The sequence below is a fragment of the Sorex fumeus genome, unplaced genomic scaffold, assembly GCF_029834395.1.
Source record: "Sorex fumeus unplaced genomic scaffold, SorFum_2.1 ptg000003l, whole genome shotgun sequence".
NCBI classification, from domain to species: Eukaryota; Metazoa; Chordata; class Mammalia; order Eulipotyphla; family Soricidae; genus Sorex; species Sorex fumeus.
The window spans coordinates 48,988,748-49,005,033 of NW_026606060.1; the positions used below are offsets into that span (position 1 = coordinate 48,988,748).

Below are 16,286 nucleotides of genomic sequence, written 5' to 3' on the forward strand. Positions count from 1 at the left end.
CCTACCCCATTTTCCATGCCCATGAATATTAGTCTTCTGCTATACATATATAGTATTTGTGTGTGTATATATATATATATATATACATTTTTATCACAAATGAATGCAGTCATTTTATACTGTCCCTCTCATTCTGACTCATTTCACTCAGCATGATACTCTCCACTTCTAATCATTTAGAGGAAAATTTCATGACTTTATTTTCCCTAACAGCTGCATAGTATTCCATTGTGTGGATGTGCCATAGTTTCTTATTCAGTTGTCTGTTCTCGGGCACTGGGTTGTTTCCAGATTCTGGCTATGGTGAATAGTGCTGCAGTGAACATAGGAGTGCAGGTGCTGTTTCTGCTGTGTGTATGAGTGCCCTCTTACAGCGTCTCTCCCTTTTTGGAGTTGGCGGGGGGGTGGGATGGTGGGGTGGATGTGAGCTCCCAGGTGGGACTCAGGAGACCCCTGGAGTTCCACTGCTGATTCTCCCTATCTGGGCCAGAGACTCAGTGAAAGAGCCAAGCTGTAGCGGGATACTGGCCCTGTGGTGCTCAGGCACGCACCCTAACTGCTGTCCTCCTCCTGAGCTGTTTTTTACAAGAACAGTTGCTCTGGGGGCTAGTCCAGATCTCTGAGTGTTTAACTTCTTTACCAGTGAGTTGAACTAAGGTTGGTATTCCTGGAGACAGAGCATCAGAGGACTGAGCACACTGTCTGTGTGTCTGCATGCAGGAGGCCTGGCTCCACCCCGACGCTTCCTGACTCAAGAGTCTGGAAAAGCCCAGAGCATGGCTGGGGGTGACCCTGTGCACACCCTGATCTTCTTTCCTCCATAGCCAAAAAATAATCGTTTTTAAGTGAAAGAAGAAAGGCAATTATCACTTAAGAGGAATTTAACAGTCATGATTTAACTTCCAGTTATTAATAATTATTGCCACAGGAAATGGGTTCCCTATAATTTACATTATTGTGTCATGTTTGTTTTGTTATATTAAAGAATGTAAGTTATTATTATGATAAAATTGATTTGAATATTTTGTTTTTCTTTGTCACCATGATTTACAGTTTTATAATCCACTGCTGGAGGTTACTGTTTTCTCTGGTGGGGAATTTGGTACTTGTGCATGAAATGCTGTCTTCAGCCGTTATTGAAGATACATCTAGATTCAATATCACAAAAAGTTTGACCTGTGTTTTTCTCAATATGACTTATGGATTTGGGTCTACTATCAAGGCATGAGAACAGAAATAAACAAAAACCAAAAATGAAAAGAAAAATTCCATGATCTGTCATTCTGCATCTGCTTGTGTTGATTGATCTTACCCCTAGTTGTCGGTCATCTTCAACTACTACTTTGAATTTGTATTTTTGATAGTATGCACAATACTACAAATTTTACTTTTTATTATCATTATTTCTCTAAGATGCTGTACGTGCGTGTTGCCTACAACTGTTACCTTTAATAAATTAGATCATTTTGAGGCTGGATTTTAATTTGGGGGTGTTCCCCAGAGAGGCATATGAGACTAATTTTTCTCCACTATTGAGATTAATTTTTCTCCACAAAACTCTACCAGTGCCGGTCTCAGTGTGGGCTTCAAGAATTATGAGGCAGGGTCAGTGATGTTGCTCAGCAGGAGGACACCTGCCATCTGTGTAAGGCCCTGGGTTCTGTCCCTGACACCACACACACACACACACACACACACACACACACACACACACACACACACACAGAAAGGACAAAACGTCCTTGGCTGGGGAGATGATTTAAAGGACTGGAGCTCCTGTTCTGTGTTTTTGTTTTCATTTAGGCCTCAGCCAGACGTCCTGAGGGGCTGCCCCTGGCTCTGTGCTCTGGTTAGTTCCTGGTGTTTCTTGGGACCAAGCAGTGCTGGGGATCAAACCCCAGGCATCCAGCATGCAGAGTATGTGCTCCAACCCTTTATGGCAGGGGCTTCTGTTTGCCCCTGCAAGGCGAGGCCTCCCTGGCATTGCTGATCACCCAAATATCACCAAGGCGTGCTCCCAAGAATCACTATGTAACACACACACACACACAGAGAGAGAGAGAGAGAGAGAGAGAGAGAGAGAGAGAGAGAGAGAGAGAGAGAGAGATTCTGCTGCCTCCACCTTCTTGAACTCTGCTACATATTTTCTCAACACATCAGAAGGTTGAGCTGGCTGCCATCTGATTTTAAATTTGGGGTCCCGAGCAGAGCTCAGGAAGCGTGGGGACCCTCTTAGAGATGCTCATCCAGTTGGGCTGACGACTCAGTGCAAGGCCTGAGGACACGACGCTGCTTGAGTCCGAAGTGTTGCGGATACTCAGGGCCATGGCCAGGGATGCCCTGGAGACCATGTAGTGCCAGGAATAAAACATGCAAGGCAAGATTTCTCTGCAGGCCCTCAAGGCCTTTTACTTAGTGGTATACTCTTAGAGTAATTTTAAACATGATGCCATGGATGAACGGTGTGTCAACGAAGCTGTGGACTAAGGCACAGAGTCCAAGCCCTAACCTGGGCTCTGCCATTGAACTTCGTTCCTCTCACAGTATGGCCTTCTGCAACTCTCATGCTGCTGGCTTCCCCGGAAGAAGCTCGCTCAGTCTCACTAACAGTGTCTCACATTTACTTCTGTTTTCAGGCACCATACTGGACGTACCTTCTATGTGCTCTGGGACTCTTTATCTACCAGTCACTGGATGCGATTGATGGGAAACAAGCCAGAAGATTAAATTCTTGTTCTCCTTTAGGGGAACTCTTTGACCATGGTTGTGATTCTCTTTCCACAGGTAAAATAATGGAGCCTGCCTGCCTGCCTGCCTGCCTGCCTGCCTTCCATCCTTCCTTCCTTCCTTCCTTCCTTCCTTCCTTCCTTCCTTCCTTCCTTCCTTCCTTCCCTCCCTGCCTCCCTCCTTCCCTTCTTCCTTCCTTCCCTCCTTCCTTCCCTCCTTCATTCTCTCCTTCCTTCCCTCTTTCATTCTCTCCTTCATTCCCTCCTTCCCTCCTTCCTTCCCTACTTCCCTTCTTCCTTCCCTCCTCCCTCCTTCCCTCCCTCCCTCCTTCCTTCCCTCCTTCTCTCCATCATTCCCTCCTTCCTTCCCTCCTTCAGTCTCTCCTTCCTTCCCTTCCTCCCCTTCCTCCCCTTCCTTCCTTCCTTCCTTCCTTCCTTCCTTCCTTCCTTCCTTTCCTCCCTCTCTCCCCCCCTCTCCTTCCTTCCTTCCTTCCTTTCTTCCTTTTATTCCTTCCTTCCCTCCCTCCCTCCCTCCCTCCCTTCCTCTCTCCCCCTCCCTCTCTCCTTCCTTCCTCCCTTCCTCCCTTCCTCCCTTCCTTCCTTCCTTCCTTCCTTCCTTCCTTCCTTCCTTCCTTCCTTCCTTCCTTCCTTCCTTTCCTCCCTCTCTTCCTTCCTTCCTTCCTTCCTTCCTTCCTTCCTTCCTTCCTTCCTTCCTCCCTCCCCCCTTCCTCTCCTCCCTTTTTCCTTCCTTCCTTCCTTCCTTCCTTCCTTCCTTCCTTCCTTCCTTCCTTCCTTTTCTTCCTTCCCTCCCTCCCTCCCTCCCTCCCTCCCTCCCTCCTTCCTTTCCTTCTTTTTTTAATGATGGCTCCAAAACTAAATGTGGGGCCAGGAATTTAGCTCAGCAGTAGAGTAAATGCATCACATGCATGAAACCTTGGTTCATCCCCCAGCACAAGAACAAAACAAAGATAAACTCATATGTGGCTGGGCATAGGGCTCAGCAGAAAAACGTGTTCCTTCCATATACAAGGCCCTGGGTTCAATTCCTGGCACCTAAAATCCATTAGTTTAATGAATTGAAGTTTAGAATAGATAGATGTTTGAATAGGTGTCCCTTTATTTGTGAATAATTTTGTACAATGCATTTTAAAATGTGAAGTATATACAGGCTGGAGAATGTGCTTGGCATATAGGCGGCCACGGTGGACTCTTGGGCATCCCATGGTCTTCTGAGCATTGGTGGGAGCAGCCCCTGAATAATGAGCTGTGAACAGCCTGTGGGCATTGCCCAGGGTGACCCCCCCAATTTTGTTTAAAGGAGAAGAAAGTATGTTCAGGAATTGCTTTTGCTTAGTGTACTTCAATGTCAAGATTATGACCCTTAAAATTCTGCTTTTGGGCTCTCGTTTTTGTTTGAGGAGTATACCCAGCAATGATCAGGGGCTACTCCTAGCCCAGTGCGAGGGGTCTTCCCCAACGGGTTCAGGGGACAGTGAGATCAGTGTTCAGCATGCAAAGCATGCACTCAGCCCACCGAGCTATTGCTTCAGCCCCAAACTCTGCATTCCTAATCAATACGTGGAAACAGTTTCATTGCTTATTGGTCATTAAGTACTGTTTATTCTCAAAGGTTCTTAAACCTTGTGTCTTTCAGTATTTATGGCAGTTGGGGCCTCGCTAGCCGTGCGCCTAGGAACAAATCCTGACTGGCTGTTCTTCTGCTCCTTCATTGGCATGTTCATGTTCTATTGTGCCCACTGGCAGACTTACGTTTCAGGCGTGTTGAGGTTTGGAAAGTGAGTATGGTACTTTAAGTTGCACATTTTAACAGAAATTGAATTATTTTTCACAACTTGTCTATAATAAAGGAGATAAAGGTTGTTTTTTTTGAATAAGCACTGATGTATAACTTCATTTTTATTAGATAAAAGTCAAAAACAAATTTACAAACTTTCAATATTGTAATTCAATGAAGTTCATTTTTGCTGCTTTAGAATGTTAAATGAATCTGAAATGATTGCTCTCATTTGAAATCATGGCTGCATCCCCCAGAAGCGAGCATAAAATGAGGTTCCCATAACCATGCCACTGGACTCTGCGCCAAGCCGTTTTCACTCGGGGCACCCCAAGTTGGGGCAGGTGAAAGCCCTCCCTGCCCAAAGGGACCCTGCCCCGGCAGCCGATCTCCACTACTCAACTGCCGCCACACTCTAGGCCGCATTCCAGATGCTCGGGCCGAGCCTCACACAAAGAATGAAGTCCCACAAACCCTGATCATGCGTAACTTTGTGACCTTAGACTCTGGGCTCAACGTACCTGGGAGCAGAGATCCTCTGCCTGCTTCCCCCAATCTCTGGTGAGCCAGGGATCATACCCATAAGCTACTCAATGCCAGCACCTCATTGGCCACCCTCCAGAACTCATGGCTGCTTCTCCCGGCAGGGAGTATAAAATGAGGCCCCCATAACCATGCCACTGGACTCCCCGCCAGGCTGTTTTCACTTGGGGCGCCCCAGAGGGGCAGGTGAGAGTCCTCCCCACTCCAAGGGACCCAGCTCCAGCAGCCGACCTCCAATACCCAACCGCTGCCACGCTCCAGGCCACTTTTTGAATGCTCGAGCTAAAGGTTGTTTGATCAGGAATTTAAATGAACTTTTTAACTTATTTACGCCTATGTAAATGTTACATCTTTCTCTAATCTTTTAGAGCTGGATAAGTGACTCAAGTGGTGAGAACAATTCCCTGCATTAGTTAGATACCCCCTCCCTCAATACCAATGGATTGGCCAAAATAATGACAAAAATTAATACTTTAGATATCCCGTATGTTGTAAAGTTGCAGACTTGACAACTTTATTTTTTTCCCTCCATTTTACTGGCTCTTGCTTACATTAGACAAGAGAAAACTAAGGGGTCTGAATATATAAAAAAAGAATATGCTAGGACTAGGAAGGGCAGTTAGGATAGAGAAGGGACCAACATGACAATAATAATTGGAAATGATCATTTTGGACAGGAACTGAGTGTTGAAAGTAGGTAAAGGGATATACATGCATGATAACCTTTCAGTATCTGTATTGCAACCATGAGGAGAGAGATACACAGGGGGAGAGAGTGGAAAGAAAATGAGAGAGAATGAGAGAGAGAGAGAGAGAGAGAGAGAGAGAGAGAGAGAGAGAGAGAGAGAGAGAGAGAGAGAAAAGAAAAGAAGTGCCTGCCATAGAGGCAGGCAGGGAATGGGGGCAGGAGGGAACTGGGAACTTTGGTGGTAGGAAATGTACATTGGTGAAGGGACAGGTATTGGGACATTATATAACTGAAACAAATGAACAACTTTGTAACTATATCTCTGTGATTCAATTGAAAAAAAAATAATAAAAAAATAAAATTCTCCAACTGACTAAAAAAAAATGAAAGAAATTGCTTGGGGCTGGGGCAGGTAGTTGCTTGCCTTGATTGAACATGGCTGACCCGGGCTCAGTTCCCAGCACCACATAATGATCCCCAAGTCCCACCAGAAATGATTCCTGAGCACAGAGTGAGGAGTAAGCCCTGAACAAAGCCAGGTGTGGCCCCACAACAAAAACAAACAAATAGGATACACTAGAAAGTAAATAAGCAGCATTTGACTTAGAGTATAAAGTAACGGGGCATGAACTCTAAAATTCCTTTTTTGTGAGTTCTTCACATGCCCTGAAAGTAGGACCCTCGTAAAAGCCACCACCAAAAGATGGTTGTGAGACTGGTAGGTAAACAGCTAAACGGCTGGCGTCAGGAAAAGTGCCTTACACATAGAGCTGAATATTCGGTGCCTCGGATCCCAACAAAAGGTGCAAAGCAGGAACTCAGTTCTGTGTGTCTAGTTCTCTTTGCTCACTCTGTCTGGTTCTACCTGCCATTGTCTCAGTCTCACCTTTGGCATCCATCCCACTTTTTTTAGTCCCACTTTTTGATGCAGTGGTGAAACAGTAGTTCTGAAATTTAAAAATCTGGCAGTGCAAAATGGGAGAAGCTCCCATCTGTGGATGGTTTGGCAGAGGGAAGGCCTAAGGCCATTGTTCACATTAATGCTAAATTAATGCTAATTACTATCATCAGTGTTTCAGGGCCCTGAGCAAGTGTTGTACATGTGCAATCCACATTATCAGCTCATTGAGTTTTTTTTCTGTAGTCTCTGATTTCCTAATTGCTTTTTGTCGCTAGCCACAATGCTGGGAAAATTATGGATAATTTACTATAACTGCCCATAATAAGACAAAGAACGCAGATCTCTGAATTGTGAGTCCTTAGTAGGGAATGTATTGGTTCTGAATTTTCCTAAGTAGCCAGATGTTCTCATACAGAATTGAAAAAATTGCTTCACTTTCCCACTCAGAAAAATCGAAATAATTTGTAGCATATAAAACACATAGTAGATGCTCAGTAAATTCCAGTACCTTCTCTCTTTATATTATTCCATTTACTTTTTCAACTACATTGACTGTTTCTCCAGGCTTAAAGGGCTGAGTGTGTTTTGCATGCCGAAGGCTCAGTTTTCCTCCACAGCACTGCACGGTCCCCGGAGCATCGCTAGGAGTTACCCCCAAGCACAAAGTCAGGAGTTGCTCCTGAGCATCACTGGACGTGGCTCAAAAATTTAAAATACACATATATGTGGTCAATCAATATTCTTATTGAAGAACTTTATTTACGAGCATCTTTTCTATTCTTTATTCTCTTTCTTTAGAGTGGATGTAACAGAAATCCAGATAGCGTTAATGATGGTGTTTATATTGTCTGCATTTGGAGGAGCAACAATGTGGGACTATTCAGTAAGTCTGGTATTTATATTTAAATGCTTTTTAAATATTTAGGGAAAACATTGCCATGTATTTTTCCTCAAAAACATTACCCTCACTCCCCTCCCACCCCCGCCCCATTTTGGGGGCCACACCCAGGAGTGCTTGGGGGCTATTTCCGCTTTATGCTGGAGGTTATTCCCAAGTGATGCTTGGTACCAGCAAATCAAGGGCTGTGCTCAGAGAGTTGAGTTTTTTCTCTGAGTCTGTTTCATTTCTATTTTTTTCACTCCCCACCCTCTTTTTTTATTGAATCATCATGAGATACACAGTTACAAAGTTGGTCATGGTTGGGTTTCAATTATATAATGTTCCAACACCCAACTTTCAACAGTGCACATTTCCCACCACCAATGTCCCCAGTTTCCCTCCTACCACCCGCCCAGCCTACCTCTTTAGCAGGTACCTCTCTATCTCTCTCTCTCTCTCTCTCTCTCTCTCTCTCTCTCTCTCTCTCTCTCTCTCTCATATTGAAATGTTATTATAAATATCACTTTACCTCTTTTTTCATTTTGCAAATAATTTTTTAATTTTATTTTTATAAAGTTGTTCACAAGAATTTACTACACTTACTATTCCAACACCAATCCCACCGCCATTACACTTTCCCATCACCATATTTTGAGTATTTTCACCCCAGCCCCCAAAACCTGACCCCAAAGCAGGACCTAAATAATTTCTTTTGTATTGCTTGTTATGAATACTCTGCTAAAAATGAACCAGAAAACTTATTTAGAGGAAGTGTGTGAAGATTGTTGTATTTCACCCGAAGGTACATCAGTGGTGTAGACTAAGAGATGTTGCGTGGCCACATTTGGCCGTGCTCCAGGAATTCTAAAATTTTAAATACAGTGATACGGCTGAGGTTAATTTAATTTTTTTTATTTTAGCTAGATGTTGACGTTGGGATCCAGAGGCATCTCTGTGGCGTGTTGATCTCTTGTGCCTCTCTTCCAAGAGATTTACTTCTGAGTCTCTGAATCATGACTGTTAATAAGCTTATATGATCCTGGAGACAGTTCGTGGGCATGAATGCCAGGCTACTGGAAGCACAGGGAGATGTGGGGAGGTAGCCCATTCCCAACTCTATGCGAGCCTAGAGATTTCTGTCACAAGTCCCGCATACCTGGGATTTTCAGCAGATTCACCCATGGATGAGGCTCTTTTGAACCTGTGGAAATCGGCCATGACTATGGCAGCGATTGAGTTCTGGAGGTTTTCGGCTAGCTGGGGCTAGTTGGAGCCGAGGTAACCTCATCCAGTCCCCTCCAGGTTGCCCTGGATGACACAGACTAGTGTAGGAACCAGGGGCATCTCTGTGGCACGTTGCTTATGTTGCACTCTTCCAAGAGATTTAATTTATGAGTCCAAATATCACTTTACCTCTTTTCAGCACTCAGTTCTTGTCCATAGATATAGATCATTTCCAACTATTATTGTCATAATAGTCCCTTCTCTGATCTAACTGCACTCCCCCTACCTCACTTGTGGCAAGCTTCCAGCCATGGACCAGTTCTCCTGGCCCTCATTTCTACTATCTTTGGGCATTAATCTCAATACTATGTTTTGTTTTGTTTGCTCTTGGGGTCACACCCTGTGATGCACAGGGGCTACTCCTGGTTTTGCACTCAGGAATTACTCCTGGCGGTGCTCAGGGGACCATATTAGATGCTGGGAATTGAACCTGGGTCAGCCGTGTGCAAGGCAAATGCCCCATCTGCTGTGCTATTGCTCCAGCCCCAATACTATGTATTTTATATCTGCAAACAGGTGTGATAATTCTGTGTTTGCCCCTTTCTTTATGATTCATTTCACTCAGCATGATACTCTCCATGTCCAAGCATGTATAAGCAAATTTTGTGACTTTATTTTTCCTAACAGCTGTGTAGTATTCATTGTGTAGATGTACCATAATTTCTTTATCCAGTCATCTGTTCTCAGGCTATTTCCAGATTCTGGCTATTTGAATACTGCTGCAAAAAAAACATAGGAATGCTGATGACTTTCCTGTATTGTGTTTTTGGACTTTTTGACCACTTACCAGGAGTGTTATTGTTGGGTCATATGGAAGCTCATTTTCTAGGTTTTTGAGTAATGCCCATATTGTTTTCCAAAAAGACTGGGAATGAGAGTCCCTTTCTCTTTGCATTCGTGCCAGTATTGATTGTTCTTGTTCTTTTTGATGTGTGCCAGTCTCTATAGCATGAGATATCTCATTGCAGTTCTAATTTGCATCTTTCCTGATTATTAATTATGTAGCATATTTTTTCTTGTGCCTATCGGCCATTTATATTTCTTCTTTTGGGAAGTTTCTGTTCATTTTTTTCTCCCCATCTTTTGATGGTGTTGGATTTTTTTCTTATAAAGTTCTACCAGTGCCTTATATATCTTTGATATTAAGCCCTTATCAAATGGGTGTTGAGTAAATAATTGTGGGTTGTTTTTGTATCCTGGTTATCATTTCTTTTGAGGTGCAGAAAATTCTTAGTTTAATGTTCAGTCCCATTTGTTTATCTTTGTTTCCACCTTGCTTGGACAGTGATATTTCATCCTTAAAGATGCCTTTGGCTTCAATGCTTTGAATTCAATGGCTTTAGGTAGAATTCAATGGAGAATTCTGCCTAAATTTTCCTCTGTATACCTTTTGAATTCAGATCAGATACTGAAGTCTTTAGTCAGTTTTGATTTGACTTTTGTGCATGGCATTAGAAAGATGTCTGAGTTCATTTTTTGGCATGGTTTTGCCCCTTTTTCTCAGCACCTCTTGTATAAATGGCATTCCTTGCTCCACTTCATATTTCTTGTGCCTTTATCAAATATTAAATGATCATATATTCGAGGGTCTGTGTCAGGATACTCAACTCTATTCCTTTGATCTGTGGGTCTGTCTTTATTCCAGTACCATACTGTTTTAATTCCTACTGTTTTGCAATACAGTTTGAAATTGGAGAAGATGATGCCTCCTATCTTCTTTATCCCAAGGATTGCTTTAGCTATTTGTGAGGGGTTATTGTCCCATATTAATTTCAGGAGTGTTTGATTTATTCCTTTGAAAAATGTCAGGGGTATCCCTATGAGGACTGCATTGAATCTATACAATGCTTGCGGGACTGTTGCCATTTTGATGATGTTAATCCTTCCGATCCATGAGCAGGCAAAGTGTTTCCATTTCCTTGTGTCCCCTTTTATCTTGAAGTAGTATTTTGTAGTTTCCTTTGTATAGTTTTTTCACCTCTTTAGTAAAGCTAATTCCAAGGTACTTGATTTTCTCATTTTAAACTATTTTATTTCTTAACCTGTTCCTTCACTTTGTAATTTTATTATCCTTTACACTTTATGGGATTTTTCCCAGTGTATAATTACCACATGGAAGAAAATTTCCCTATCCCTCTCCACAATACATCTCTCTCCCCAAACTTTGGTAAATTACTGATCATTTCTGCCACCATCGCTTCACCTTTTCTGGACTAGTTGCAATCATTAAATATGTAGCTATTTCCATATTGTTGTTCATATTAGATATGTATTAAATTTTCTCCATGTCTTTTCCCCCCTCCATGTCTTTTAATGGTTTAATAACTCTTTCCTTTAGACAATGACTAATATTCCATTATCTGGATGCACTATAGTTTTTTTTCCTATCCATTTACCTACTGAAGGATATCTTTGTTGCTTTTGAGATTTGGCAGTTATAAATAAAACATGTATGAACATCCATGTTCAGGCTTCTGTTTGGGTATTTTTTCCAAGTTATTTGATTAAATACAAAGGGATACAGTTGTTGGACTTAAAATATCCTATACTTAATTTTGTAGCTTACTGTTTTACTTTCTGACCCTCTTGGAAAGCCTGGCAAGCTACCAAGAGTATCCTGCCCGCACAGCAAATCTTGGCAAGCTACCCATGACGTATTTGATATGCCAAAAAACAGTAACAACAAGTCTTACAACTTGTTGTGAGACATTACTGGTGCCTGCTCGAGCAAACTGATGAACAATGGCAGGACAGTGCTACAGGACAGTGCTACTATTTTACTACTTAATTCCCAGCACTTAATAGTTAATGTGTCCTTGGAGAAACTAATCAGTCTAAGAGTTACTTATAAAGCAATGGTAGTATTTATTGGCATGTATTCTGAAATCAGATGAAACAGTGATAGTAAAGTCTTTAAGAACATGAGTTGGGAAGTTGCCAAAATTTCAGTAATACTGGGTTTTCTGGGTTGAAAATTCAGGGTCTTGGGTAAGAGTGGGTGACCTCCCCCCTCCAACTGTACTTCAGGAAGCTCTGGCAGCTACACCCCCACTCCACGACACTCACCATGTAAACTCACTGCCCAGTTAAAGATTTGTTTTTTTCTGGAGCTCAAGGCTGCATTGGTGGCCATACGACATCTCCAAACTCTACAATACTAATGTCCCAGTAGGAGCACTCCAGATTGGATGGGAATGTAATGTAGAAGTCAACTGAGCTCAGTGAGCAGAAACATTAGGACAGAAGGCTCAACTAGTAACAACAGCTTAGCACATCTTCAGGATTTAATATCCCCATGGTGAGATATTTAAAAAAATTACAAATTTTCTTTTACTGAAGTATGTTTTGATAAATCCATTAGCCATTTATGGTAACAAGCCACAATAAAATAAATTATTTTGGGCTTACTACAGGGGCAGGCTTGAGTGGTGTCTGGAAAAATGGGGACAATGGTGGCGGGAAGGTCACAGTGGAGGTGGGACTGGGGTTGGTATAGTGAATGCCTATAACAAATGCATCATGAACAGCTTTGCAAACCACAGTATTTAAAGTGGGAAAATAAATAAATATAAATAAATAATCTATATTAGTGGTTGATTTGGGCTGGAGCGATAGCACAGATGGTAGGCGGCTGCCTTGCACGCAGCCTACCCAGGCCAACCCGGGTTTGATTCCTCCGTCCCTCTACCCAGAGTATCCTGCCCACATGGCAAAGCCTGGCAAGCTACCTGTGACGTATTCAATATGACAAAACAGTAACAAGTCTCACAATTGAGACGTTACTGGTGCCCACTCGAGCAAATCAATGAGCAACGGGAGGTTTAGTGCTACAGTGGTTGATTTCTGATATTATCATTATTGGGTTTTTTTTTTTTTTTGGTTTTTGGGCAACACCCAGCGATTTTCATGGTTTACTCCTGGTTCTGCTCTCAGGAATTACTCCTGGTGGGCTCGGGCGACCATATGGGATACCAGGGATGGAACCTTGGGCAGCCGTGTGCAAAGCTAGCACCTTACTCAATGTATTATCTCTGGCCCCCTCCTTATTATTATTAATTGTGTGAGCATGAGGCTATGAGTCACCTAGTATTGTAACCTCACTAAGTAGAATAATTTTTTCTTTATGAATTTTCTTCTGAGGCAAACCATGAATTTTTATAGCAATCAAACCATTCTTATACTATGATGGTGGAAAAATGTCATTATGGATTTGCCCAAACTTACAAGGTAACCTCAAGAATGAATCCCAAATTAAACTATAGATAATGACGATAGGGTGTATCCCTGTATGTTCTGGGATTATAACAGAAGTACTACTCTAGTGGGAATGTTAAAAGTGGACCAAGGGTAGGAAGGTGGCAAAAGAGTATATGGGAATTACATGTACTGTTCGTACATGTAATTTTACCAAAAAAAAAAAGTTTTACAAAAAAAAAAAAACCTGCTATGGATAGTAAGAAATTTCCCTGTGGCATTTGGTTTTAGAATTTCTTATCTAGCTCATAACCACTAGCTCAAAAACAGACTTTGAACATGTTTTAAGTTATTGGTCTGACTGGAGAGATTGCATACCATGGGAGGGTATAGCTGACTCAGCCAACGTGGGTTCTGTTTGCAGCACCCATATGGTCCCCCAGACAATGCCAGGAGTGATTCCTGAGTGCCTCCTGGGTATGACCCAAAACGAACAAACAAAATAAAGTAGTGGTCCATTTCTTGAGACAGTCATTTTTTTCCTAATATGTAAGGATAAATAAGAGTATACTCCTGCAAAGTGTATAATATACAAGTGGAATGCTATATGTTTTTTAATAGTAGCTACTCAGCTAGTACAATTAAGATGAATGTTGACCTCGAGGCAGTTAACTCCAGTCACTAACTCAACTGTGGTTTACTTAAATTTAGAATTCTGATCTTATTCCAATGAGGAAGAATTTAATCTTGAAATAATTTTATTCAGTGTTTTGGCAATGCCATAGGAATAATGCAAACCTGCTTTTTCTTAAGAATATTTATTTTAAATATAGGTCTTTGTGCTAAAGAAATAGCTCAGTAGGTTGGAGCACAGTAGGCTGGAACTCTGCATGCAGGAAGTCGGATTCAAACAGATGTTCCCTCACCCCTCCGGAGTCCAGGAATGACCCCCTCCCCCAAAGAACTTTGCCAGAAGTAGCCGCACTGAATCAGTCCCCCTGAACATTACAGGTTTTCCAAATATAATTGTTAGTCTGTGGTTTCCACATTATTTTGGTACAATATTTCAGTCTATTTTCAAAAAATTAATTTCAAAAAACTGCCTACAGCTTTTGGCTTTTCATTGTTATTGTTTTTAAATCCTTTGCTGCCTTTGGAAGTTTCCTTGAACAGCAACTGACCTACAGGTAAATAAACTGCTAGAGACTTAATCCTGGGTATTTACTAAGCAATTTTTTTTGCATGCAGGTACATTATATTTGTTACATTCATGATGCAGATCATGGTGTCTGGCTTCCTGCCTTTTAGAAGCACTAAATAAAAATGAACTATCCTTTTTCTTATTTTCTTTAATGTCAGATGAAGGCTTGTGAGATGAAATATTTCAACAGAATAATGTAACAGCTGAATTTGATCAACTCATTTTTCATTTCATGAATAAAGCCATTAGAAGAGAGTTGCACATCAGCCTGTATTTCAGAAGTGGAAATTTGATCATAAGAAAAAGGATAGGTTATTGTAACATGCCATAATGCTTCTTTACTATGCAATACAAGAAATAAATCTATGTTAGTGATCTGTTTTTTTCCTCTACTCCTAAGATACCCATTGTAGAAATAAAATTGAAGACCTTTCCAATTCTTGGAGTAGTAGGTGGAGCAATATTTTCCTGTTCCAATTATTTCCATGTGATCCTCCATGGAGGTGTTGGCAAGAATGGATCCACTATAGCAGTAAGTCATTAATTTCAAAATTATTTACTATTAATTTTATGATAAACTTTGTATAGATACTAAAAATATGCCAAAGTTTGGAATGGAGAAAGGAATAAAAATATTTGATTCACAGAAAGAGTGTAATTTTTGGAGGTATAACTAACATACACATTGATTTGTTATTTGTAACATAGTGAAGTTATCACTGCAGTATAGTTGGATTTAATAACCATTTAATTATTTATTAATTTAATAGCCTATTTTGATCTTAGTGTCCATATCACTCACTCCTTCCCTCTTTTATTTTTTTGTTTTTGGGAGCAACACCCAATGGTGCTCAGGGCTTACTCAAAGTTCTGTGCTCAGGGATTACTATTAATGGGCTGTAGGGGACCATATAGGGTGCTGGGGATCAAACCCAGATCAGCTGCGTTCAAGGCAAGTGCCCTACCCACTGTAATGTCTGCCAAGTCCCACTCCTTCCCTCTGTTCACTATCTTAGAGCATTTTTAGTCACAGAGTACAAAGGTAATTTTTCAAAATAGTTTACACAGATGAAACATTTTCCTCTTTCTGCATTCTCTTAGACTTTTCTGGCATTCCATTTAATCGCCTACTAATTTACTTATGTACATATTGAAGAGTTCCTGTTTCTTTTCATACATACTGTATGATAGGAGAAAGGAGAAGGAATAAAATGATTTCCTAATTGGTTGGCAAGAAAACTGCCAAAGATTATGATTTCACTTATGGGACATTTATTAATCCTGAAGTATAGTTACTGAAATTTCACTGAAATAGATTTAGAAAACCATTCTAATATTTTGCAAGGTAATATTTTAAATTTTATTCTTAAGGCGAATGAGTATACTTTATATTCTTTGTATCTTGTTCATGCTCTAAGACTCTCATGTTCATATTTGTTTTTTAAAGTTTTGTTTATATAGGGAAAAAGTCAGAATTCTTATCAAGACTTTAGGAAATATTTGAATAGAAGAAAAAAATTAGCTCAGTGGTAAAGAACATGCTTTGCTTGTCTGGGGCATGAGTACAATCCTCACCACAAAGGGAATAAAAAGTTTGAAGGAAGACTTAAGTGACTAAGACTAAGAATCACTGTCAGGATGGTTCCTGAGCACAAAGGTTGTTATCCAAAAACCAAAACCAAACGAAAAACACACAATGACTAAGAAATGTTTGATTTCAAACTCTTAACTAGGTAGTTTTCCAACTTTTAGGGGGATTATTTATTAAAATCTAAATAATAAAGATGGTGATAAAGGGCACTATTTTACTAGTCTATTTTTAATAGTTGTGATCTTATAATTGTTATGGTATTAGGGCGTTTGCCTTGCACGCAGCCAACATGGCCGACCCGAGTTCGATTCCTCCGCCCCTCTCAGAGAGCCCAACAAGCTACCGAGAGTATTCGATATGCCGGACACAGTAACAACAAAGTCTCCAATGGAGACGTTACTGGGCCCGCTCGAGCAAATTGACGATCAACGGGAGGGCCTTTACTTTACTTTACTTTTATTAATATAAATTTATAATATGTTC

The 16,286-nt window shown here is 41.2% G+C and overlaps 1 protein-coding gene across 3 annotated transcripts in view; it reads left to right on the forward strand.

Annotated features, from left to right (window-relative positions):
* The window catches only part of CHPT1 (choline phosphotransferase 1), a 33,412-nt gene that overhangs the window by 10,550 nt on the left and 6,576 nt on the right, over nucleotides 1-16,286 (forward strand). For all 3 annotated transcript variants that reach the window (XR_008792482.1, XR_008792483.1, XM_056114199.1), the window contains exons 2-5: nucleotides 2,637-2,784; nucleotides 4,381-4,522; nucleotides 7,452-7,536; nucleotides 14,613-14,744. Coding sequence is in view for 1 of the 3 variants with exons in the window: in XM_056114199.1 (XP_055970174.1) it covers nucleotides 2,637-2,784; nucleotides 4,381-4,522; nucleotides 7,452-7,536; nucleotides 14,613-14,744 (507 nt within the window). In the remaining 2 variants the exon portion in view is untranslated. The remainder of the gene's footprint in view (nucleotides 1-2,636; nucleotides 2,785-4,380; nucleotides 4,523-7,451; nucleotides 7,537-14,612; nucleotides 14,745-16,286) is intronic.